The sequence below is a fragment of the Cricetulus griseus genome, chromosome 2 (assembly GCF_003668045.3).
Source record: "Cricetulus griseus strain 17A/GY chromosome 2, alternate assembly CriGri-PICRH-1.0, whole genome shotgun sequence".
In the NCBI taxonomy this organism is placed as follows: domain Eukaryota; kingdom Metazoa; phylum Chordata; class Mammalia; order Rodentia; family Cricetidae; genus Cricetulus; species Cricetulus griseus.
In genome coordinates, this window is record NC_048595.1 from 230761078 (window position 1) to 230785730 (window position 24653).

At 41.3% G+C, this 24653-nt stretch overlaps 2 protein-coding genes across 9 annotated transcripts in view; one reads left to right on the forward strand and one right to left on the reverse strand.

Moving 5' to 3' along the window:
• Positions 1 to 15708, reverse strand: part of Fbxo15 (F-box protein 15) — a 40116-nt gene extending 24408 nt beyond the window's left edge. For 5 of the 8 annotated variants that reach the window (XR_003483028.2, XM_027403732.2, XM_027403736.2 and 2 more), the window contains exons 1-6: positions 15361 to 15708; positions 9128 to 9235; positions 7708 to 7812; positions 5303 to 5545; positions 4400 to 4609; positions 1246 to 1372 (exon numbers count right to left, since the gene is read on the reverse strand). Coding sequence is in view for 7 of the 8 variants with exons in the window: in XM_027403732.2 (XP_027259533.1) it covers positions 1246 to 1372; positions 4400 to 4609; positions 5303 to 5545; positions 7708 to 7812; positions 9128 to 9235; positions 15361 to 15563 (996 nt within the window). In the remaining variant the exon portion in view is untranslated. The other 3 variants (XM_027403734.2, XM_027403735.2, XM_035440295.1) reach the window with 3 other exon arrangements.
• An 18-nt stretch (positions 15709 to 15726) lies between these two features.
• Positions 15727 to 21191, forward strand: Timm21 (translocase of inner mitochondrial membrane 21). Its single transcript, XM_027403740.2, has 6 exons — positions 15727 to 16429; positions 18389 to 18451; positions 18537 to 18634; positions 20379 to 20452; positions 20535 to 20640; positions 20769 to 21191. The coding sequence occupies exons 1-6, from the start codon at positions 16135 to 16137 to the stop codon at positions 20865 to 20867; spliced, it is 735 nt and encodes a 244-aa protein (XP_027259541.1). The 5' UTR covers positions 15727 to 16134; the 3' UTR covers positions 20868 to 21191.
• The last annotated feature ends 3462 nt before the right edge of the window (positions 21192 to 24653 follow it).

The window sequence follows — 24653 nt, forward strand, 5'->3', positions numbered from 1 at the left end:
ATTGTAAGAGTCAGAACATCAGTAAGTTTGCTGTCAGACAGTCTGTCTTAGAAATGACTACATAAACAAGACCCACACAAACGACCCATAGACATGCTAACATAGAAAAGGGAAACTGTCCCACAGTCCCAATCCTAGACATAGAACTACAGGCAAAGAATGGGTGCTTAGAGACAGAGACTTATAGCCTTTCCCAGAGTTGAGCCCTCTAATGGGTTATCCAATAGTAAGCCCTAAAACTATATATACACAAACAACAAAAATGAACTCAGCAGGTTATATTTAAATATTTCCGCATACATATAGGTATGTGCGTATGTAATAATAATAGAAGGAAGCTATCGATTTGATAGTGGGAGAAGCCATGAAAGAGGTTAGAGGGGAGAGCCCTGTAAGTAGATGGAAGGAAAGGGGCAAAAGGGAAAAGTGATATAATTCAATCTGAATTAAAAATAAAAATAAAAACACTAAAACTGAGAAGGATCAGAACTCAGCCTGGCCTAGTGAAACAGAAACACACAGACTGAAAGAGTAACTTCTTAGAAACTTGACCTTGAAGGGCAGAGTATGTCCCATGTCACATACACAAGTCAGAAAGATTCTTAGAAACCTCCAAGTTGCTCCTTCATGACCTCTGCATCCTTCTTCTTCTTCCCTTCTCATGAAAGGTTGAGTCAGGTGTAGATTAGAAGAAAGGATATGTGATAGATAGGGCTTTAGTTGGGGGGGGGTGCAGTAGGGGAAGAAGGGAGGGAGAAGGGAACTGGGATTGTCATGTAATTTAATCTTATTTGTAATGCAAATAAAAAATAAAAACAAATTAAAAAAAAAGAAACCTCCAAGTTGGGCATGTACTATCAGAAACTTGGGCAAAGAAAGACTTGAGAGGAGAGTAGAACAGACTTACTGGGGGAGGGGAAGTGGGAAAGTGTCCTTTTGTTTAAAGAAATAACTGTCAGTAGAAAAAGGAAGGCAGAGGAAGTGCTCTGTCATCCAATCAGCCCTGAATACCTCCGAGTCTACATTCAGTCGCGTATATAACAGTGTGCAAACGTGGGACTATGAAGGGAGACCACACTGTCCGTGCATGAACTCCACCTTATATATATTACAGTGTGTAAACATGGGACTGTGAAGGGAGACCACACAGTCCATGCATGAACTCCATCTTACAGATATATAACAGTGTGCAAATGTGGGACTGTAAAGGGAGACAACATAGTCCGTGCATGAACTCCATCTTACCTGCCATAGCCCCACCAGGAGTCCAGGATTTAGACAGAATACCCGGACAAGTCTATCACAGCCAATCATGGCAGCCTTGCTTAAATGACTCAGATCATACTGTGCAATTAAAGATAGCCATCGTGGTCTTGGAACACCATGCCAAGAGAGAAGAGAGAGATATGAACTTTTCAGTATGTCTTGTTGTCGAGTCTCATTAGTGTAACTAAAAATACTTTTGAGGAGCAATTATTTATACACACTAACACGCTCAAACTAAGTGACATAGTTATGGAGCCTTGTACAACTGAGAGGCAAATACACCAAGTTTCTTTCCCTACTGTGTTTTTCTTCCCCTCCCTCTTACTCTTCCTCTGAGAGCAGATGTGACTTTGCCCAGAGTTTTTATAGGTGGATCTGAGAAACAACACTGAAAACTGAAACATTAAAAATAAATGTAAGCTGAATCATGAGTGTTTTCCTAAGAGAGCCGCACAGGACTCTCGGTCTTAGTGCCCAAGAGTAAATACTCATTTGTGTAGGAGATGCCTTCACTATATTCCACACTAAGACTTAACACCCTCCAGAGGGAATGGTATCTACAAGTACAATGCAGGACAGACAACAACATATGGCTCGGGAAATCAGAGAGGAGCTGAGACCTCAGTGGTCAATCAACAGAGCACTAGGCCACAGTCCCTAAGGTGCCAGGACCCTGCCATCTGGAATTTACTCCCGGGAACCAGTGCTCAGATAACAGGTGATACACATACAGACACTAAGTGAGACAAGGCAGGGTCACCTGGGGCACTGCTCCAAAGCAGAGGAGGTCTGTAAGGCAGCAAAACCAAACTACAGCTCTCAGGAGACAGGACTCTAGCACTGTGTTCATAAGGAATTTTTATGCTGAGCATAATAACTAGGTAACAGAGCTGGTTGGTGAGAAGATCTGCGACACAATAACTAAAAGTAGACTCAACACATGAGGAGTTTGCCTGGAGGATGGCGAACACAGGGCCAGTGACATAAGTGTAATTCGGGGACACATCAGCTCCAGTTGACAATGACTTCACAACATCATGGACTGGGTCCCAACATGTGAGAACACCTGCTCAGAGGGAAGGCCAGACCACTCAAAAGAAAAAAATACCAAGACAGCACAGCACATCTACCAGATGCTCAATAGCTGGCAACCATTGTTGTGGCCATGGTCAAGACAGAAAGAGGCAGCTAGGTGGAGATGGCAGAAAGCCTCTTCCCTCCCTCTTCAATGGACCACAGCTGGGAAGCACTCTCAGTTATGGCTGTGGAAATACTCAACAGACTCTGGGGACAATCAAAACCACCATTCACCTTAGCTTTGCAAGCCATAGCCATGGCCACTGTGGCCTCTGAGAACATTATACCACCTTCCTCACAAACCTGGAGAGCACAGGGGTGCATGAAATGAGAACAGAGAACTAACAAGAATAACAGTTGAGAGTCCATCTAGAAAGTCCATCTAAGCTAAAGGGAAACTATCTGAAAATAACACCATGAGCACTCTTGATATTCCCAGAAACACTTCACAGTAGAAACAAATGTGAGCTTAAGTGAAGGCATAGTCTCTCCCAGCTCTCACAAAGACACAGCAAAGACCTGTTCTCCCTCAAGCTGAAAGCACTGGCCTACAAACTGTGGAGAGAGACCCATCAAAACACATTGTTGAAACACTTTCAGCTCTGCTTACCACTGCCGGTGAAAGGCTGACCCACAGAGTTTAAATGGAAACTAATTACATTAGATTCATTTCCCCCAATGAATCCCAGCATTCGTTCGTTACCATGTAGTAACTCGTATTCCTGGCCTTGGTGGCAATTTCTGGGAACACACATATTGTAAGTTCTATAATTCAACATAACATGTGATCTTTAACCCATGGTCTTTCCAGATACTTTAACTAATGATAAGTAATTTGTGCCAGTACCTATAAACAATGATCTCTGATATACCAAGTAACATATCAAAACAGTGCATTTTGTGGATTCCTACTCCAAACATAATTTCAGAATATATACAACTTACCTACTATATTAGAAAAACTTGGAAGTTCATCATACAAATTTCAGATTTACCCAAATAACTGTATTGTCAAAATGAATCTAGTAATCTAATTGGGGAAAATAGTCTGTGTTTTATGCTAATAATGTCATCAGAGCATACCAAGCATCGCAGCCATGAGATAGCTGAGTATGATCATTAAGCAGCCACAGAGCTGGCACCACAGAGAGACCAAAAGCAGGCCCACTCCAGGGAATCAATGAAATAACCCTCTCTCTTCATAGGGACAGGCATGGGAGGGACCCATGAGGAAAACTACAGTAAGCAAAGACAGTAACAAACTCAATGGAGAAATGCTGCTGAAAAGTCAAAGGGATGGGTTAGACAGCAGCATGACAGTTGTGGAGAAGGCAGACATGACCATACACTGCAACAGATTTGATATAAAAATTGCTAGCATACTTGCTACATAAGGATCTACCCCTGACACAGTCCAGCTTTCACAAGACAGGGACCATTGGTGAAGACAGGATTTGCTGGGAGAAGCAGGTATGAGCCTTTCAGTGCATGTAGACTTGGGGCAAAGCCATCTAACAGCATGATGTGTGTTCTGTAGTGAACACTCATCTGACCTATAGACTTCACAGCTAAGTCTCATGATCTTCACCCTAAAGGCCATCAGCATCCCCCCAATGTACAGATGTGAAGATGGAGGCAGAGTCAGGTGCATATGGACATATTAGTAAATTCAAGAGAAAAATCACATACAGTAAGTGTTAATTGCATTTATAAAGTATTTAAACTAACATTAGTATATAATTACTGAAAAATACGCTAATTTTGTATCACTTGTTAAAACAGCTAAAAGTAAAAATGTTGAAAAGCTACATGTCACCTAATAAACTTTTAAAACTAGATTATCATTTTTACTATTATAAAATTCAAGACATTTTAATCTAGGCCTAAATGTGGCAAAGCCCAGTATCTTCTTTTCCATAGCAATACAGAATGACAGGGAGGTCTTTGACATACAATCAAGTGAAAATCCACTAGTGGTATTTGAGCTACAAAGGAATGACAATTAACACTCAGGTTCCAGGAGTCCTTGCCAATGTGCTGCTGAATTAGTACTTACCCATAGGGGTCAAAGGTTTTATACCGGTCTGCAAAAACTGGCGTCACACCACACAGATCCAGGGTGGACAATTTGGCCAGATGTGGCCAATTTTTATCATACCACACAACAGTGACAGATGTGTCATTGAAGGAAAGATCAACATGCTGCATGACGTGCTCTTTTCCACTTTTTTCTCTCAATATAATTGCAAAATGTAGGCCAAATACTCTAGAGAAAGAAAAGAAAGCTCAAAATGCTTTCTAAGAAAGAACTCTCTATCAATGCACACATGTGCGCGCGCGCGCGCGCACACACACACACACACACACACACACACACACACACACACACACACACGTCCTATGTCATTTCCATCCTTGGCACACTCCTGACCTGTTTTCAGTTCACCCACAGCACCTTCAGAGCCTTTTCTCCTCCAGCAAATACTCCCTGAGTATCTGTGACATTCCATGACTGGCAATTCAGACAATGGAAGGGCACCTTCAACACCCTGGCTTTACTCCATACCATGAGACTGTTTCTTCTGTTTATAAAAACGTAAGCCAATATCAAAATATTGTGCATTTTACAAACACAAAAACACACACAAAGAAAAAACTATCAGAGACCGTTCCCTCTAATATAAACTGCTCATCTAGTCTAGGAATGGAGCTCATAGCATCCATTTCTCTAGCACATGCAAAGCCCTCATCTAGGAGCACAGCTCATGGTAGGCACTTCCCTAGCACATGTGTGGCCCTACTTTCAATCCTTAGGCCTGCAAACTACAAAACAAACAAACAAACAAAAACCTCTGCATATCCACTGTATACCTAAAACACCTGACTATGACAACATCAGGTTAGAAACTGCACGGTTCTGTCCCGGAGCCATTGGTGTGTCCAAGAGCAGTCTACACACCTGAGGGCCTCTTTGATTTTCACAGGAAGGCCCGTGTAGGAGTTGACAGGTTTGACAATTTGGGCTAGTGCTTCTTTCACATCTGAGATCTGTTTTGTAATATATTCTTTCTTCCAGTACCCAGCTTCTTTATCCTCAACTGAGAGTAAGCTCACAGATGTGGCTGTCTCCTCCACTGAGTTAACTTTCCAGTGTGATCTTTTCGGTGAAAATGCAGCTGAGTAGATTTTGATCCAAATAAGACTGGAAGAAAGGGATAAAATATAGCAAGTGTAGGCACAGTAAAGAATTTGTAACAGCAATGTATTACATGAGTGATACACAATAATTTTTAATCAAATAGGGCAATTCCGTGAATAATTTGCATGTCTTTATGTGTACAGTGGACCACAGTCTGAAATGAAATGTTTTAGATCCACTATCTCCAAAAGCACATAAAAAAAAAAGGAAAAGCCTATTTCTAGAGTCAGATTTAAGTTAAGAATTCCATGTTATTTGGGATCATCCAAATACTGTCTTTCTGCAAGATGACTGAGTAGGAGTTCAATCATTAAAAAAATCACAGATTTATATAAAGGGTGAATCTGGACTTACTGTGGGTATGTATATGCATAAGCACTGTACACAAATACACAATAGAGTAAATACATTACACTTTCACTTTTATTCCTATCTTTAAATTTTTAACAATGAACATGCCCCAATTTCAAAAAGGTAAAATAATGAAAGTCATTAAAATATAACAGCAACCACTAAGTTTTCCTGAGCACACATGTCAATTGCTACTTAAGCAATTCATATACATGAACTCATTCAGTCCTTCCAATACACACATGAGGTAGCTACTGTTTTTATCCTGATTGTACAACAGATGTCATAGTTACAGTCTAGACTGGTACATTCAAATATGCATATACACATGAATACATTTTAATGACTCAAAAATGATCTATATCATTTCAAAATTATTGTCAAATGCTCCACTAGTTGATATAGATAAAATATATATTCTCTCACAAAAGAATTTCTTGCCGGGCGTTGGTGGCTCACGCCTTTAATCCCAGCACTTGGGAGGCAGAGGCAGGTGGATCTCTGTGAGTTCGAGACCACCCTGGTCTACAAGAGCTAGTTCCAGGACAGCCTCCAAAGCCACAGAGAAACCCTGTCTCGAAAAACCACAAAAAAAAAAAAGAAAAGAAAAGAAAAAAAAATAATTTCTTGAACCTTTTAAAATTAAAAGACAAGAAGCCCCTTCTCAATTAGAGCAGGTGCATGTTCCTTTTGGAGTGTGAGAACAGTGTAGGACAGCCGTAATGAGATCAGAGGATGTACTATGGGTTCCTCACTTGAAGGGCAAACACAAGAGCATCAAAGATGTGGTAGACCAGTCACTTCAATATTCATTACTATGACCTGGAGAAAATGTAAAAATATGGATTCCAGACCACTAAATTACAATCTTCCAATACACTGAATTATAATCTTCACAAATGTAGAGTAGGAATCCAAAGTTTTACATTTTCCCAGAGGACTGTGAAACCATCTTTCTTGGACTAGTGTCTGAGAATGTTCCCTGCCTACCATGCTCCAAGAACATAAACACAGCAGCCTATCTGTCATTCTCCACACCCTTGTCTCCCAAATCAAACCTGCATCCCTCACCTGGATGCTTTTCCTAGCAATCCGCAGATTTGCAATCCACAGGTTCGACATAGAATCAATATTTGCATGGTCTTTGATACTGAGTAAGAGAGAAACCCCAAAAGCCAAGAAGTGGGACCAAAATGCTCAACAGATACTAGGCAGACTCCATCTCGCCCTACACAAGATGAAATTCTATGTGCAGACCAAGGTCACAATGAAAACTATAAGCAGTTGCTTCTCTTTATTCATAGATGGCCGAGAGCCTAAGTATGGGGACTCCCTAATCCCCAAGGTAAGGACTCCACTCTCTCACTCTTCCCACATATCAAGTATATTTGATTAGCAGGTTTGGAAGGAAGAGCTAAGTCAGTTTAACAGGCCCTTCTCTCACTTCTTTCTCTGTGATCTTCATGACCACCAGTAGGAAGCACACCATCTGCCCAAGAACCCAGGACCAGGTGAAAAGCTCTGTGAATGAATGAGTCTATCACACCTGGGGCCCCTGATCACAGATCAAAGTTTTATTCTACAGACCCAATAGGAATAGGCTTTATCTTCAATATATGCAAAGAATATTCCATATCTTATACTCATAAATGCAAATAATTGAAAATACATGACTACATACATCATAAGACAATCACTGTCTGAAAATAGTATTAAGATTAATTCTCTTAATTTTTAGGAAATGGCTAAAATGCCTACTAATTTTCACAACTTCTATTATCACAAATAACAGACAGACACGGTGTTCCCCCTACTTGTCACTGGCCAAGTGATAAAAGCGTCTGCTCACACATCCAGTGCACAGCAAGCTCACAGCATCCAAGTAGGAAAATATATTCAGCAAGACTTCAGTGGGCATTCTGAGAGAGGAGGGAGAAAATTAAACAAGTTAACCAATACTGAATCTGCAAATTACCCAGAATACAATTAGCTATGCATCTCTAAAGAGAGGGCTACAAACATATATTTTATATATGAAAGATGTCAATTAAGCCTCCAAACTCTCTGTTCCTCCTGGAACAGAGAGACAAAGCATGTAAACAAGATATTTTAGAAGTCCAGCTCCTACCCAGAGCCTGGCAGCCCCAAATCATGGGAGCCTGTGTCTTTCCCATCACACTAGCCACCCCAGTGCCTCTCCTACAGCAAGCCTGCCTCTGTACCTCTGGGCTTCCACTCTTGTACATTCTTCTCCAACTCTTTAATCTTAGCTTTCACTTTCCATCTTCAATGTCACCTTCCTTATCACCTAATTTTATTATTTCTGCTGTGTGGAATTCACTCATTTTCTTGACAGTATGCACCCCAATTTGTAATTTTTCACTTAAAAAAAAAACTCTCTCACTAGGCCAACAACTTCTAGAAAACACATGTAAAGGCTCACCCTGTGTCCCTCGGCATCTGGTACAGCATCAGATTATTGTGTGACAGATCCTATTCCCAGAGTAAAGGGTTTTAAATGTAACTGATGTCCTTAATTACTTCTATGTATAAAAACATACTGAAATAAGTACATGGAAATAGGCATATAAAATATGGTACTGTTGGCTGAACTAAGTATGATACAGTGTTACATGTCCAATGGTGAATTAGTTTTGCAATGCACAGGGTCTTCAGGCTTTGCAAGTCTGTCCATGAAAATACCAACGTGACAGGACTCTAAGGGATGCAAATTCCATCAATGTATCCCATAAAAGTATTACAACACACATCAACAGGCATGTTAATATCAGTTCAAATTTTTTTTAAAGAATGAATGAATTGTGGTTCCAATGGTCACAGTACAGATGTCACTGTGACAAAGAGTTCCAAACCACTGATCTAAAAAAAAAAAAAAAATCCGATAAGCTCATACAACTTCAGAAGAAACATGATCTTCTTTTGGCTTTCCACAGATCTTTATCTACTGAAAAGTGAATAATTAGGAAGAACAATTTAATAGAAGGAAAATTCAATGTACTTGTCACCTTTTGAAGTTTAGTTTCATAAAACTAGTCTAATAAGGATAATGGTGACAGGCTCATGACTCATGTCAAATTCTCTGTGTTGTACATTCTTCCTACACAATCTTATTCTTAGAAAGCTCAAAATAGCAACTTGGTATATGCTGCACTATAATTGTCTCTAAAAACCTATGCCTAAAGCCCACCACCCCATGAGAAGTAGGCTACATACCTGTCCAGGGATACAAAACAGATGGTGGACTTCTCATTGTGTTGGCCACGCCTGGTATACTGCCTCAAGACAGGTGAGCCTCTAGCAAATTTAACCCCAGGACCCTTTCTGAAAGTAAAAGTGAGAAACTCAAGTTAGGTAATCACCAAATGAGGAAATTATCTATTCCCCTGTACAAAATTCTGAAGGATCAATAAACTCCAAAGATTATTCAATGTGAAGCTTCATCTCTGAAGTAAAGAAAGACAGAGAAAAGGGTTAAAGGAATAGAGGGGAACGGAAGGAAGAGTTCAAATCGGTAAGTAAATAAATCTAAAGTCTGCACTTCACAGTGCAGTACTTGTGCTCATTACAGACTGTCAAACTGTCACAGGGGCATTCCAAATGTGGGGAAAGGACACAAAGGGAAAATGATAAACATGCTGTTCTAGTTTCATTTTATTGCTGCAACAAAATGCTCTACCCAAAAACAATTTAGAGGGGACAGGGGCTTATTACAGGTTATAATCCATCAATGAGAGACTAGAAGCCTAAAGAGGAGCTTGAGAAGCACAATCCAAGGAGAAATGCTGCTTGGTGGCTTACTCAAGGCTCATGCCTAGCCAGCTTTCTGCATCCCAGGACCACATGCCCAGTGAATGGGGATGCCCACAATGGGCTGGGCCCTCCTCCATCAATTAGCAATCAAGGCAGTCACTCATAGCCATGCCCTGAGGCCACTGAGATTCCCTTCTCAGATGGTTTTAGGCTGTGTCAAGCTGACAATTAAATCTAACTAAAAGAGACATATTCCGTGGCCAGCTTCTGTGTACAACATGGTGAGCAGGAGGCCTTAGCATGTTTGGGTTTTTTCTAGGTTGAAGTTTATATACCATACTATTTTTACGGGTTCTCTTAAATAGGTAGTCCTTTTTATTTTCTAACTTTCAAAATCTTTGTGTGTGTGTGTGTGTGTGTGTGTGTGTGTGTGTGTGTGTGTGTGTGTTAGTGATAGAACGTACTTAGTTTTCATTCATTGCTTAATGTATGTATGAAACCTTAGACTTCTTGGATCAAACCTCCATAGAGCCATGGTATATATAGGTCAATATAGACTTTATAAGAATAATCGCAAGTAATTTTAACTCATTTTAGAAGGTATTCTTTATAAAAGTGATTTAATGGTGGCACCACTCACCATTTAGCTAAAGAGACTGTATGATTGTTGCTTGGCTAGTAAGAGTGCATGACAAAGCTCCAGTTCTTATAACTTGACTATAGAGACTGCATGGTTGTTGCCTGGCTAAAGAAACTGTATGACACAGCTCTAGTTTCAGGTTGACTGGATAGAGCCCCACTTCCTCCTTTAGTTTTATTACTTAAAAATAAAATCACTTGTATAGTGGTCTTTGGATTCACTGACTTGTCCCTTTTGCCCTCAAAATATTGATGGTCTGAGGTGGTTTGGGAAAAGAAATAAGATGAATAAACATTGAAAAAATATAAAATCTACATATTTGAAAATATTAATATTGATGAAATGGCTGAACAGGATTCCTAACTAGTCCCCAGAGATGGAATGAAGGCCAAGATTGGGAAAGTACAAAAAAAAATTCAAAAAAGGGAACTTTACTGCTTCCTTTGTAGTGAAGATATTAATGCTTTTAGAGATATAAAATGTGAATTTGAGAACTCAGAATCAAAAAATGATATGATTTTACATTACAAGTTAATCATTAGAAAATTATAAAATTAAGAAAGATAGGAGTATTGCAGAAATTATATTTGATATGTAAATAAGTGCATATATATATATATAGGTTTAAAATTGATTATAGTATAATTTGATAAGAACTTCTGCTTATTATAAGTTAAGAATTAGTCTTTTAGATTCTAAATTGTCTGGCAATGGTGACCATGAGAAAATGTTAAGGGCCTCTTCTCCCCTCCTTGGTTAAACTTTGTCTACTTGCTCCTGGATCTGTGATCATTGAAAAAAAAAAATTTGCAGATTTTTTTTAATTTGAATTAGAAACAAGATGCCAATCCCAGTTCCCTCTCCCTCCAGTCCTCCCCTACCACCACCACCCCCAACTAAAACCCTATCTATCACATATCCTTTCTGCTCCCCAGGGAGGGTGAGGCCTTCCATGGGGGAGGGTGGTTCATCAGTGTCTATTGTATCCTTTGGAATAGGTCCTAAAAAACACCCCCATGTGTCTTGGCTCAGGGAGTATCCCTCTATATGGAATGGGCTTGCACGCTAGGGATAAGTACTAAACTACCACAGAAGGTCCCGTAGACTTCCAAGGTCTCCTCACTGAAACCCACGTCCCTGGGGTCTGGATCAGTTCCATGCTGGTATCCCAGCTATCAGACTGGGGACCAAGAGCTTTCCGTTGTTCAGGTCAGCTGTTTCTGTGTGTTTCACCAGCCTGATCTGGACCCCTTTGCTCATCACTCATCCTCTGCAACTGGATTCTAGTTCAGTTCAGTGATTAGTTGTGGGTGTCTGCTTCTACTTCTACTAGCTGCTGGATGAAGGCTATAGGATGGCATATAATACAGTCATCAATCTCATTATCAGGGGAGGGCATTTAAGGTAGCCTCTCCTCTGTTGCTTAGATTGTTAGCTGGTGTCATCTTTGTAGATCTCCAGACATTTCCCTAGTGCCTGATTTCTCTGTAAACCTAAAATGTCTCTCTCTATTATGGTATCTCCTAGATATTCACCAACCCCACATCTGACAGAGGGCTGATCTCCAAAATATACAAAGAACTCAAGAAGCTAGTCTCCAAAACACCAAACAGTCCAATTAAAAAGTGAGGTACAAAACTAAATAGACAATTCTCAATACAGGAATCTAAAATGGCTGAAAGACACATAAGAAAGTGTTCAACATCCTTAGTCATCAGGGAAATGCAACTCAAAACAACTCTGAGATACCATCTTACTCCTGTCAGAATGGCCAAAATCAAAAACACCAATGACAGTTTATGCCGGAGAGGATGTGGAGAAAGGAGAACTGCTTGTGGGAGTGCCAATTTGTACAGCCACTGTGGAAATCAGTATGGCGACTCCTCAGGAAAATGGGAATGAGTCTACCACAAGATCCAGCAATTCCACTCCTAGGCATATACCCAAAAGAAGCACATTCATACAACAAGGGCATCTGTTCAACGATGTTCATAGCAGCACTATTTGTAATAGCCAGAACCTGGAAGCAACCCAGATGCCCCTCAACTGAAGAATGGATAGAGAAATTGTGGTACATTTACACAATGGAGTACTACTCAGCAGAAAAAAAACAATGGAATCTTGAAATTTGCAGAAAAATGGATGGAACTTGAAGAAACCATTCTGAGTGAGGTAACCCAGTCACAAAAAGAAAAACATGGTATGTACTCACTCATATGTGGATTTTAGACATAGAGTAAAGGATTACCAGCCTAAATCCACACTGCCAGAGAAGCTAGTAAACAAGGAGGACCCTAAAAGAGACATACATGGTCCCCTAGAGAAGGGGAAAGGGACAAGATCTCCTGAGCAAATTGGGAACACGGGATGAGGGGGGGAGGGAGCTAGGAGAATCAGAAGGGGAAAAGAGAAGGGGTGAGGAGGACATGAGGGAGCTGAAAGTTTGAGTCAGGGTAAGAATAGTGATCACTGAATTTTATGATTATGACTTTTCGAGGATGTTTTGATTCATGTTGGGAAAATAGTCACATATTAAACATTTTTGAAATATATAGATCGATATATTCATTGTTGTAAGACATAAAATTAAACCCCTGTAGACTATCTCCTGAACACACTAACAAATAATATATTCCCAGAAGCTCAGAAAAAGATTCAAACTGCTGTCGGGTGCATCTTCTTTATATGTCCTGCTACATCCAACCTTCTCAAGTCCTGACCTCTACTGGAGCTCATCACCAGCAATTTAGTAGGTTTTTGTTTGTTTTGTTTTGTTTTGTTTTTTTCAAGACAGGGTTTCTCTGTGCAGCTTTAGAGCCTGTCCTGGAACTCAACTCTGTAGACCAGGCTGGCCTTGAACTCAGAGATCTTCCTGACTCTGCCTTCCAAGTGCTGGGACTAAAAGCATGTGCTGTCACCGCCCAGCTCCCAATATATTTCTGGTTTTGGAAACACTCCATTTTAAAGTACATTGTTAGGCTGATCCTAGGAAACTAATATTACCTAGGCATTATTCTTTGCTTCTGAACTTTTGTGTGAGGGCCAGGTAAACGGGCTTGAAGCTTTTCTGCTTTAGACATCTTCATTTAAACACAAAATTTCAACAGAAGTATAAATATATATGATAGAGCTAGGGTTTTCTGACTAGAGGGACTGGAGTGACTGTCTCAGACTTTCAGATATATGCCTCTTGCCCTGTGTTTCCCTCCCCTTTCTGCTGTCCAGAGTCAGACTTAGAACAACTGTCGGGCCTAACTCAGAGATGGTTGGAGTCAGATGAGACGAAATGCACACTGGGCTTCATTTGCTCAAGCTAAAGTATAGAGGCACATGCATGCTCTCCGCAGTTGTTGCTGTGTGTGTTGTTACCCTCCAGGCTCTGGGAGAGTTTATCTAACCTCTCATTCCAGGCTCCCAGGGTGCAGACAACAAATACTACTTATGAGGAGACTCCCATGTGCCAGCCACTCCGCTTGTTGCTAACTAGGGGAGAAAAGCCCATTCTGTGGCTGCTCAGGAGCCCAGAGGACTAGCAAGCTGGGGGTTTGTGGAGGAGTTGATGGTTACTGGTACATACATATTGTGGTGTACTGCAGGCTACATCACTTCCCAGGCAACTGAGGCCTAGTGTTCTCTAATAGTAGGATGTGCTTAGAGTTCAGAGTTGGCATCTTTTATGGTCCAAATGGTATAGATTTTGTATAGCAGCTTCCAGAGAGTTAATTAGCTTTCCATTGAAATTCTTAGTACAGCTTATTTTTGCTTCCAAACACAGCTTTTTTTTTTTAATGTTAATCCAAATACATTTTGGGAACCAAGTTGATCCTGAGGTTGGTTATCATTGGTGAATGAGAAATGGGTAATGTGTACTCTATACTGCACCTTAAAGAGCATACTGGGTGTGGGGGATATCAGTAGCTGACATATATGGTGTACCCTGCTCAAAGAATCTGCTTCTAGGCATCTCCAAGAAACACTGAGTATCTACTGGGAGCACTCAGAGGGGCTATTTCCTAAAATTGGGGTCTATGGACTGTGACTTGTTATTGTCTGAGATATCCTCCAATCTGAGAACTGATGCTAATACAAACTTGTTTTAGGGCCTTTGAAAGAGTATGTTTACTTCATCAAATCTAAAAAGCTGCTAATTGTAAGATGCACTGGTTCATGCCTCACTAAAAACAGCCAATTAAAGTATAATTTATTGACTATAAGATGTTGAAATGTGAGAAATTTTAGGATTTAGATACTTCTGTGCCTAACTAAAGGATAACTAAAGGATAGTTAATGATATCCTTTTAAACTCCATCGAAGATCAAGAAAGTTGTAGGTTGTGTTAACAGATCTAGCTCTCAGATAGGAAGTTATTAGAAATCTATGTTATATTACTGAAACTGGCCACTCAATATACCTGTTTTAGTTAGATGTAACTGTCAGCTAAACACAGCCTAAAACCATCTGATAAACGGTAAAAAGAACTCCAAAAGGGCTGTTAGGAGAATCTTGGTGACGCTCATCTTCTAGCTGGAGACCACAATATCTTTATAATTATCTAGTTGTCGACCTAGGTATCTATTTATGAAACGAGGGAAGGGGATCTTTTTAAAGGCAGAAAAAAAAAAAGCCATCAAAAAGTAGCCATGCCGTTTTAGAAAAGTGTTTTTTTTTAACGTCTGTAATAAAATTCCCTTGCTTTCCTTATAAAAGGTAGGCTGCAGTGAGTTTTAAAGCACTTAACACACCCCCTGGTGCAGAACATGTCATTAAGATGTGTTGGAAGAATAAACCGGTAAATAACATGTAGTGAAAGAAGCAGGAGTCACGTGAGCGAGTGGGACCAATGAAAATATTCTAGAAAGAGCTGCGAGGTGGGATACCGAAGGGAGGCCCTCCCGCGAGCCCCGAGAGTCACCTGAACCCGGTGCGCCCCGCGGCCGCCCCCGCGCTGCCCCAGGCGGCGCCGCCACCGTGAAGGGACCCGCGCAGCGCCTGGAGGCCTAAGCATCCCTGCCGCAGCATCCGGCCGCGTCCGGTCGCCATGGAGACCCAAGAGTACCTGCCAGCGGCGCGGAGGGGCGGAGTCGAGGCGCCGCCACTGGCGCGTGCGCAGAAGCGCGGCCAGGCTCGCGCGTCCGTGGGCTGGGTCCCCCCGCGGCCACCTCCGCCTTTGCGTCCCCAACCACGTCCGGGACACTTCCGGCTCCGGCTCCCGTCGCTCGCCCCGGTCATCCTGACGCCCGCTCGCTGTTCAGAGCTCATGGCCTGTGGTGGCCCGGCTCATCTACGCGGGCGAGGAAAGGGGAGGAAACGGGAAGGCTGACGGCAGGCCTCTAGAGCCAGGCCGTGAGAACGCGCGCTTTGCAACTAGTCGGACTTTGCAAGTTCTATTTTACCTAGAAAGCCATTAACAACCCCGCCTCTTCCTGCCGTCAGGACGCTCTGCGCACGCGCGGCAACCCGCGCAGAGGTGGCCGCTTGGCATTGTGTGAGATGTAGTCCATCCTGATTTCCTTTCTCTGTGTTCGCACGGTAAAAGACCCAGTCCTTAAACTGCGATTCCCAGGACGCGTGGGGTTTCCCAGGCTGCTTTGCGAAAGTATGGCGGGCAAGATGTGAATGTCAATAGTCAGGTAACCAGGGCGTTTTAATTCAAGAGGTAAAAAAAGGACCGAAAGGAGTCCTTCACCTCTCTTGGAGACTTTCATCTTGACATCCGCCTAACACACTGTGTGATGTCCATGAGTAGTTTATTCCATATCTTGTCCGCTTGAGTGTGTGAATTACTAAACTTTAGAAGTTGCAGTCCCGAAGCCTCACAGGTTTGGTGAACATGCTTTGTGCTTTTCTACGAGTTGTGCAGCGTGTGGAGAAGCTGCCCCGTTCCTTGGGCAAGCAATTGTTGCCACACTTTGTGCTCACCAGAGCTTGCTTGCAGACCCAGCCTTTGAGATGGGGGCTGCTAGAGCAGAAGAAAACAGTACATCCTAGAACTGCTATTGGGTTCGCCCAGAAAACCTTCTGGACACAAGGGCCGGACCCCCAGAAAGCAAAGGAGGACAGCAGCAAGCAAGTGTCTATTCACAGAAATCAGAGAGGGGAAACCAGCGTCTCAACTTCTCAGAAAGGTAAAATATACAGTACTTCAGTAAAGAACAACCTCCCCAGCCAACCTGACAAAATCTGCCAAATACCATTTTATGCTGAGTTCATGTCTAAAGATGGGGTAAGGGAATTATACAGAGAAAAAGAATAGAACTGATACATAGTTTACAACCAATGTCGACCCACAGTTTTCACAACTTTATAATTGTTTTTAAAATTGATCTTGAATTTGATATAATTATTACATTGTGAATAAAAGTCGTGTGGATAAAAAGGAAGAGATATTATTGTCAATCAATAGAGAAGGTGTTTTACCGTTAATAGCAGAGGCAGAGGACTGCAGAAACAGAAGGCATAAGGGTCTAATGTGAGAATATTAGGTCAAAAAAGTAAGAAGGACGAAGAACACTACACTGTAATATTTAACAGGAATTTTTAAAACTTAGCAAGTTGTGTGTAATAGTCACAGCTTTACACACAGTAGATATTATGGGAGCTAATGGTACTTGAATTAGTAAATTCCTGTCAGGACTGAGTGCTGGGAGGAACAGGATTTTGGGCCTGTTACCAGATTTGGAAAGCAGGAACAAGTATGGTTATGTCTTAGTCTAATTATTCTGCATTTCAGTTTGGGGCCTCACACAGTGTCTATTGACATGTAGGTTATGACATTATGGATAATGGATTAGAGATTGTCATGGCAGAGCTCAGCCTCTGAGCCTAGTAAAGAGATTGCATTTGTGAAGCAATTACTATTTGGAATTTGGATCGATCCTATATTTCTGTGTGTGTGTGTGTGTGTGTGTGTGTGTGTGTGTGTGTGTGTGTGCACATGAGTGTAAGTGAACATGGAAGCCAGGAAAAGAAAAGGTTGAGTTTGTCAGATCCTCTCCAGAGCTGGAGTTACAGGCAATTGTGAGCCACCAGATGTGGGTGCTGGGAACTGAACTCCAATTGTCTGCAAGAGCAACAAATTCTCTTAACCTCTGAGCCATCTCTCCAGTCTCTGAACACATTTCAAGTTAGCAACCTGTACTAAAACCTGAAAGTATGTTATGGTAAAGACTACTTTTAAATAAGTAGTTTTATTGTAATATTTTACTGTATATATGAAAAGTGAGGAAGAAAAATACCACCTGTTAAATTTTTGACTTCCTGGAAAAATAAATTCTTAAGGATTGAAGTTAGAGAAACCTGGGTTCCTAATGTGACTATTCCAACCTGTATGTGTACCAAAGAGGTAAATGTTCTCAGCATCTGTGAAAAAGTACAGTGTGATAATGTAGCTTTTCACATATGCATTTACATAAATAATGTGTGTAAATATAATGCTCCCTGATAATAATATGACTTATTAATTATCATTAATCCACACATTCATATACTTACTTAGTACAGAAAAATAAGAACAGCCTTTGTAGGTTTATTTAATTCATAGATCATCCTGGCCAGTTACCTTCCAATTCCAAGTTCAGTTCAAGAACTTTATGTGCCAGTCAGTGGGGACCTGTGGGGTGTAAGTGTTACTCCTCTTTGGGTCCCTTTCTTCCCTTATCTTTCGGTTGACTGAGTTGGCATTCTTGGTCCAGATAGGGTAGACCTGTGCCCACGTTCCCTCATCTCTTGGACATCCTCACTCTGAGAGACTGATAAGGGTTTTCTGCCACTAGAAAGAAAGCAGTGTCAACATTATGAAATCCAGTGAAAGTAGTGCAAAAATGGCTATCCCCTGTGTACAGCCATGCCAGTTCTGAACAACAGCCCATTCTCATCTGCACTCGGAAGCCAATCAGAGCTAGGCCTAGTCAGCACTTGAGTGAAGGATTCTTTTCAAACTGAGAAGCTCAGGAACATTGAGATCATCTGCTGAAGATGCTGCCTTGGGCCCTAAGCCCCATAGGCCACCTGCAAAGAACACCCAAAGCCCCAGGAACCAGGGTACTGTGGATACATTGTAACCTATCAACATTTTCTCTTCCCAGTGAAGGAAGCCGGAAGAGACTTCACCTACTTGATAGTGGTGCTCTTCGGAGTCAGCATTACAGGTGACACAACCTAGCAAGTGCCTGAATACCTCTCCACAGCCTCCCACCCTGTGGCTCTGCTTCATCTTTCTCTCTGCTTTTTCAGGTGGCTTGTTCTACACGATTTTCAAAGAACTGTTTTCTTCATCCAGTCCTAACATCATATATGGGAAAGCCCTAGAAAAATGCAGAATGCACCCTGAGGTTAGTTCCCTGATGAGAAGGTGTTGGGGAGCAGGAAAGCATCACTTCTGAAGCAGTGACATTGTACAATGATGAGCTGTTGGGGTTGCTTTTATATCATACGCCTTTGTTCACTGAGTCACTTTAATCCTGGCACTAGACATACATAGTGATACAAGTCACTATGTATGTCTTCCTCCCAGCCATGCCAGTGGTCATTATCCGTTCTTCATGGGTGTTAAATGCCTCTGCATCAGGGTGGTTACTTCAGAAGCTGGTGGTGTCTGGCAGTTTCTTAGTTTAACTACACGGGCCTGTTCCCCTTGTAACACTGCTAAACGGGGATGTCCTGAAGGCTTACTCTTTCCATATTATACCGGACCATTCTGATTTCTCTATGTTTATTAATTAACTGAACTCTTGCCTTTAATGGGCTCAGGCTCTGCATCTGAATTGTAGGCATTTCATCCTTGCCATCAGGTGTGTCTAGTAAATCTCTAACTTTCCTATTCTTGGTGTAATTAGGAGGGCACAGTAGAACTCCTGGTTCCACGATGGTGGGATCTTTTTTCCAAACAATTATTTTGTTTAGAGAAGCTGCGATTATACACATTTTTATCCTTTTACCAAAGCCCACAAAAAATTTCCCAAAGGGAAGAGAATTACTATTGAGAATCATTAAAAATGAAAGGAAAAGGGTGCTGGAGATGTGTGGTCTGCAGTGTTGAAATGCAGGAACTTTGACAAGCAGCAATGATCACCATTCTGTCCATGCCAGTTTGGAATTCAGAGAATTCTGTGTGGTCTCCAGTAGGCACCTAGCCTGTGTTAGGGTGTCCTGGAATTCACAGGCTCAGGCTCTCAGACATTTTCACATTGAGACAGATAGAACCACACAGAGTATATGAAAGAATGGGTGTTATTGAGATCACAGCTTTCTATCAGGTCCGTACCCTCTGCAGGTCTGTCTTGTTGGTACTGGTTGTTTGCCTGCCTTACAGTAGATAATCCTAATCTGACACTGCTGGGTTTAACCTGTTAACTCCTTGACAGTTAGTCCTTCTTCCAACTCTTAGGTCTTGGGTGTCTGGTGACAACCTTACTTTTCATGGATGCTTGAAGTAGTAAGGACACCCATCAAAGAGACTCAATATGGTGTTTTCCTTTTATATTCATTTTGTGTTTTTACAGAGGATTCCAACGTATTTGCTTTGAAACTTCAGTGCAAACCGTTTCTACATCAAGTGAATTTTTCTCATTAGGAAAAAAAGATTTGCACCTGGTTTAAAAGTGCCAGTGTTACTTGATGTCCTCCCCTTACTGTGCTCAGGGCTTTAAATTTTCATTTTTAATAGTAGACATCTAAAAATTTTACCTCAAATGCCTGTCCATTTTGTCTTCCAAAATGAGTGTTAGTAGAGAAATATTTCAACACTTTGGTTTATTTTGTTTCTTGTAAGGAGAGGGGACAGCTTCACCTCAGCCTGTTATCATTCCAAAGCTACAAGTGACAACACATAGTGGCCATTTCTGTCCCTTTGCATGAGATATTTACTTACTAGCAGTGTGATTTTTTACATAATGCCCTCTTATTGCTAGTTTTCTTGTTTGAGTCACCGTCTTTGTGAAGTGCCCTCATCATGCTGATTTCCCCCCTGAGGTCACTTAGAATTTGCAAACAGATAATGGATCAGTTGATTGTCAGAAAATATTCATGTAGGAGCCATGAAAATCACACTAAATAATCATGGTCTCTGTTCTGCAGGTGATCAGTGTGTTTGGGGAGCCTGTCAAAGGCTACGGGGAAATGTCGAGACGTGGGCGGAGACAGCATGTCAGGTAATACAGTGCCCTTGAGAGAACTCTAGGATAAATTTTTAATAAAAGGAACTTGGATGTCATCTTTATGTTTTCTTGACAGTTTTATTGAATATGAAAAAAACGGGCTAAAGCGCATCCGTGTGAAATTCTACATTGAGGGCTCTGAACCAGGGAAGCACGGAACAGTGCATGTGGAAGTGGAAGAGGTACGCCACCACTCTCGGGTCACGGGTCACGGGGGTCACGGGGGTCGGAGGGCTCAGTGGGCCCAGTGGTTCTGAGCACAGTGTTGCTTAAGCTCTGGAGAAGGTAACTACTTCTGCACATTTTTCAGCACCCACAGAGTGGCCAATTTGAATTTCGATACGTATTTGTGGAAGTGGCTCCTACTAGATCTATTGTCGTTGAAGATAATCGTTCCCAAAAGAGTTAAAAGAATCAAACCTGCCTGCTGCTTCCTGTAGGGGATAAAGGGATTCATTGCCACTGTGATCTTCACAACTCTCTTTCAGAAACTCTTCAGAAAAATAAGAATAAAAAGTATGTCACACAGAAAGTGAGTATAACGTGAGAGTTCATGAGTATGAACAAACCAGACTGAGGTTTTTCTTGTGAAAAATCATGAAATGTAGCAAATTTTACAGCATCATATCTAATTGCCAATCATGACAGTATTTCAGCTCTATGTTCATGGTAAATTTTTGTTACTGCAATTATACACCACATAAATAAAAGTTTCAGTATTTTTGCTTTTTAATATTGTGTGGTTTTTCTGCAGACTACGAAATAAAGATAAACCTAACAAAAAGATGTCAAAAAGATGTCTTTTCATTAACTGTGGAATCTGATTTGAGATAAGCATGTGAAAATATTTAAGAACAGTAGCCAACCAGGTGATAAATACATTGTGGCTGCTTTTCCCCCTTGTCTGAAAAGGCTGCCTGAAGCTAAACTGAAGAGTTGTGGATTCATTCTGTGGGCAGAGGAAATCTCAAAATGGACTAGTGTAGACTCTGTCTACACTATTAGTGGTAATGCTAATGAAGATTTATAATGAAAAGGAGCAAGCCGAGCAAGAAAAAAATACAAGGTGTAGAACAATTTGAGATAAAAGGAGCACTAGGAAGTGTAATGGAGTTAGCACTGTGTTCAAGAAGATAAAACAAATTTAAAATGAAATAAAGGGAGTTGTGACCTCAGTGCAAGATCCCACCCAGCTAAGTTTTCAACTTGTGAAAAAAAAATTAAAGAAAAGCTTAGAGCCACGTGTGGTGGTGCATACCTTTAATTCCAGCACTGGGAAGGCAGAGGCTGGTGGATCTCTGAGTTTGAGGCCATCCTGGTCTGTAACGACAAATCTTTCCACCAAGCCACCCTAGCCCCGCTGCCACCTAGGTGCCCAAAATAACATACAGAGATTAATATTAGGTACAATGCTGCTGGCCAATGACTAGGATTTCTTACTTTCTAGCTCAGTCTTAATTATCAACCATAATTACTAATCTATATATTTTGTAAAGACTTAATCTGATCGAGGACACAGGCAGCATGTGTCCTGTCTTGTTGGGCTCACATGGCGGCTCCAGAGAGCCACCCTTTTTGTCCCTGCTTATATTCTAAGTCTGCCTGCTATGTCACTTCCTGCCTGGATCACAAGAATTCTCTTTACTACATTTCCCAGAATCCTCCTCGACTCCTAGTCCCACCTATCTTGCTTCCCTATTGGTCAACAGTACTCTATTTATCAACCAATAAGACAAACATACACAGAAGGACCTCCCCATCACTGGTCTACCAAGCAAGTTTCAGGACAGCCAAGCTTAGACAGTGAAAGATAGAAAGCTGGTGAAGATGTAATTAAACAAAGGGACCATGTTCCAGCCCAAGAAAGCAACAGAACTTAACAGCTTCAGCTCTGTGGTTCTGGCTTGGAGTTAAGAATAGAAGAAACAGCTTATGGAATTTGCCTCATGGACTAAGGAAAGCAGCTAAGGCCAGGCTTGTGTCACAGGGTGTCCCTGAATGGAGGCCTAGAGAAGCCATTTCATGAAGCTATGAAGCTGAAGCCTGGTGAATTGCCTTAAAGACCCCAAAATATTGGAGATGTTAGAACTGCTAAAAAGGAGTGGAACTAGCTCAAGAAATAAGTGTGTTGCAGTCAACAAGGCTGAAAGGTGGTTTAGCATCAGACATGGAGGTCTAGAGTGTGGAGATTGTCCAGGTGGTTTTCAGTCGTGTTTTGGTACAGTGTTTCCTCACTATGCTCCCCTTCCTATGATTGTGGTGGTTAAATGAAAATGACACCAATAGGCTCAGGGAGTAGCACTATTAGGAGGTATGGCCTTTGTGGAGTAGGTGTGTTTGTTGGAGGAGTTAGAGAGGTGTATCACTGGGTGTGAACTTTGAGGTTTCAGATGCCCAAGTCAGGCCCAGTGTCTCACCCTGTCTTCCTGTTGTCTGAGGATCCAGATTTAGAACTCTCAGCTCCTTCTCCAGCACATTATCTCCCTGAATACAGCTGTGCTTCCTCCCGTGATGATAATGACTAAATCTCTGAACTATAAACCAGTATCAATTAAATATTTTCCTTTGAAAGAGTTGCCGTGGTCATGGTGTCGCTTCACAGCAATAGAAACCCTAACTAAGATAATGATATACTAACAGTTTTCTATAAGTAGCACAGATAAAAAAAGTATAGTTCAACCTGCCTGTAAGATGGAAGATTTGGTGAGGTACTCTGCTCCCTCTTCCACTGGTACCCCATTTCCAAATTGTTCACCCAGCCTTCAGTTAGAGTAGTCAGTGCTTTCCTAGTTCACTGCCCTAATTCTAATAAACTTGATAGACTATAAAATGCCCCTCCTTTCCTCTCTTTCCGCTTCTCTTCACTCTCTGTCCCCTGCCTTCTTTGTGATGTTGGCAATAGACTTTTGTTTAAAACAGTTAACAGAAAATCAAATACATCATAAGATATTTAACATGTTCTGATGCCAGGTATTCCTTTGGGATCTGAGAGAGTTATCTGTTTAAGTCAAAGAAAGCATATTAAAACTAAGCCTATTTGAAAACAAAACAAAACAGATTCATCAAATACAAAACTCTGTCTTTATTCCCTGCAGTTAGTATTAACAGCTGTATCTCTCATGCATGAGAGGGAGGGATGACACAACGAATGACAGGAAGAACCACAGGGATTAGACCAATCAGAATACTCCAGTCCAAATAGGACTCACACCTGTTATCAACTTGTTTCTAATCACTAACTGTGGTAGAATATTCACTTCTTTAATTCACTTGTAAGCATTGTTTTATATATAAATGATATCTCTAGTGTTGATTTACACATGGACCTTGCAAAACCCCTTGTCTTTGTCAATGGACAATGATGGGAATCAACTGTTTTTCCCAGAAGCCACTGGCTACTGTGTGTGATGGACTACCAGTAAATGCTGTTGATTTAATTTAGGAAAAATTCATATGGGAAACATAAACTTATTAAATCAAATAACTTCATTGATGACAGTTTGCATTTAGTCTATACATAACTAAATGTGCTAATACATACATATGTGATATCCTTTCAGGTAGTTTCAAATCCCATAAACATCTTAAAATGCCTACTCACTTTCATAACAGTGACAAAGGGGTTCATTCCAGTACTTGTCAAATATGGTGGTGTCATTTGTTATTATTGAGTGTTTTCATTTCTAGTTTCTTCAGTCCTAGAACAGCATAGTATTTGTTAGGACTTACGTATAAGTTTCTTGTTGGTGATGGCATGGGCAGCTATAGCTCCTTAGCACTCTTCTTGGGGGATAACATGAGGGACATGCAGCTGAGGGAGCAAGCAGACCTCCTAATTTGATTGCATCCAACTTTTGAAGACCCTTGCGCTCACTCCCTGATGGCATTCTTCAAGGGGACATGGGACATGCTTTCCTCCTATGCAAAGGGAAACATGAAGACTTTTAGGATCTAGGCTAGAGATCTTTGGAGTTTGCATCTGTTGAGAGCTTGGAACCATACTTACTGGAACAAAATATTTCCAAGTACAGACAACCTCATGCTGAAGCCTACATGCCAAGGAAGCTAAGTCTTCTTTGGAACCCGTCAGGCTTCAGTTCCATAAGTTGTCCTCTGAGCCCCCTTCTTTCTTGCATCATCCTTCCTGACTCTAGATCCCACCTCTCCCTAGCATTTCTGCTCCCTCTTCCCTGGC

Excerpts from the sequence above, each read along its gene's own strand:
- Timm21 (XM_027403740.2), top strand. The coding sequence starts at position 16,135 with ATGCTTTGTGCTTTTCTACGAGTTGTGCAGCGTGTGGAGAAGCTGCCC. Across the intron at positions 20,453-20,534 it reads GGGCGGAGACAGCATGTCAG|TTTTATTGAATATGAAAAAA; the intron begins GTAATACAGTGC and ends TTTTCTTGACAG. Across the intron at positions 20,641-20,768 it reads TGCATGTGGAAGTGGAAGAG|CACCCACAGAGTGGCCAATT; the intron begins GTACGCCACCAC and ends CACATTTTTCAG.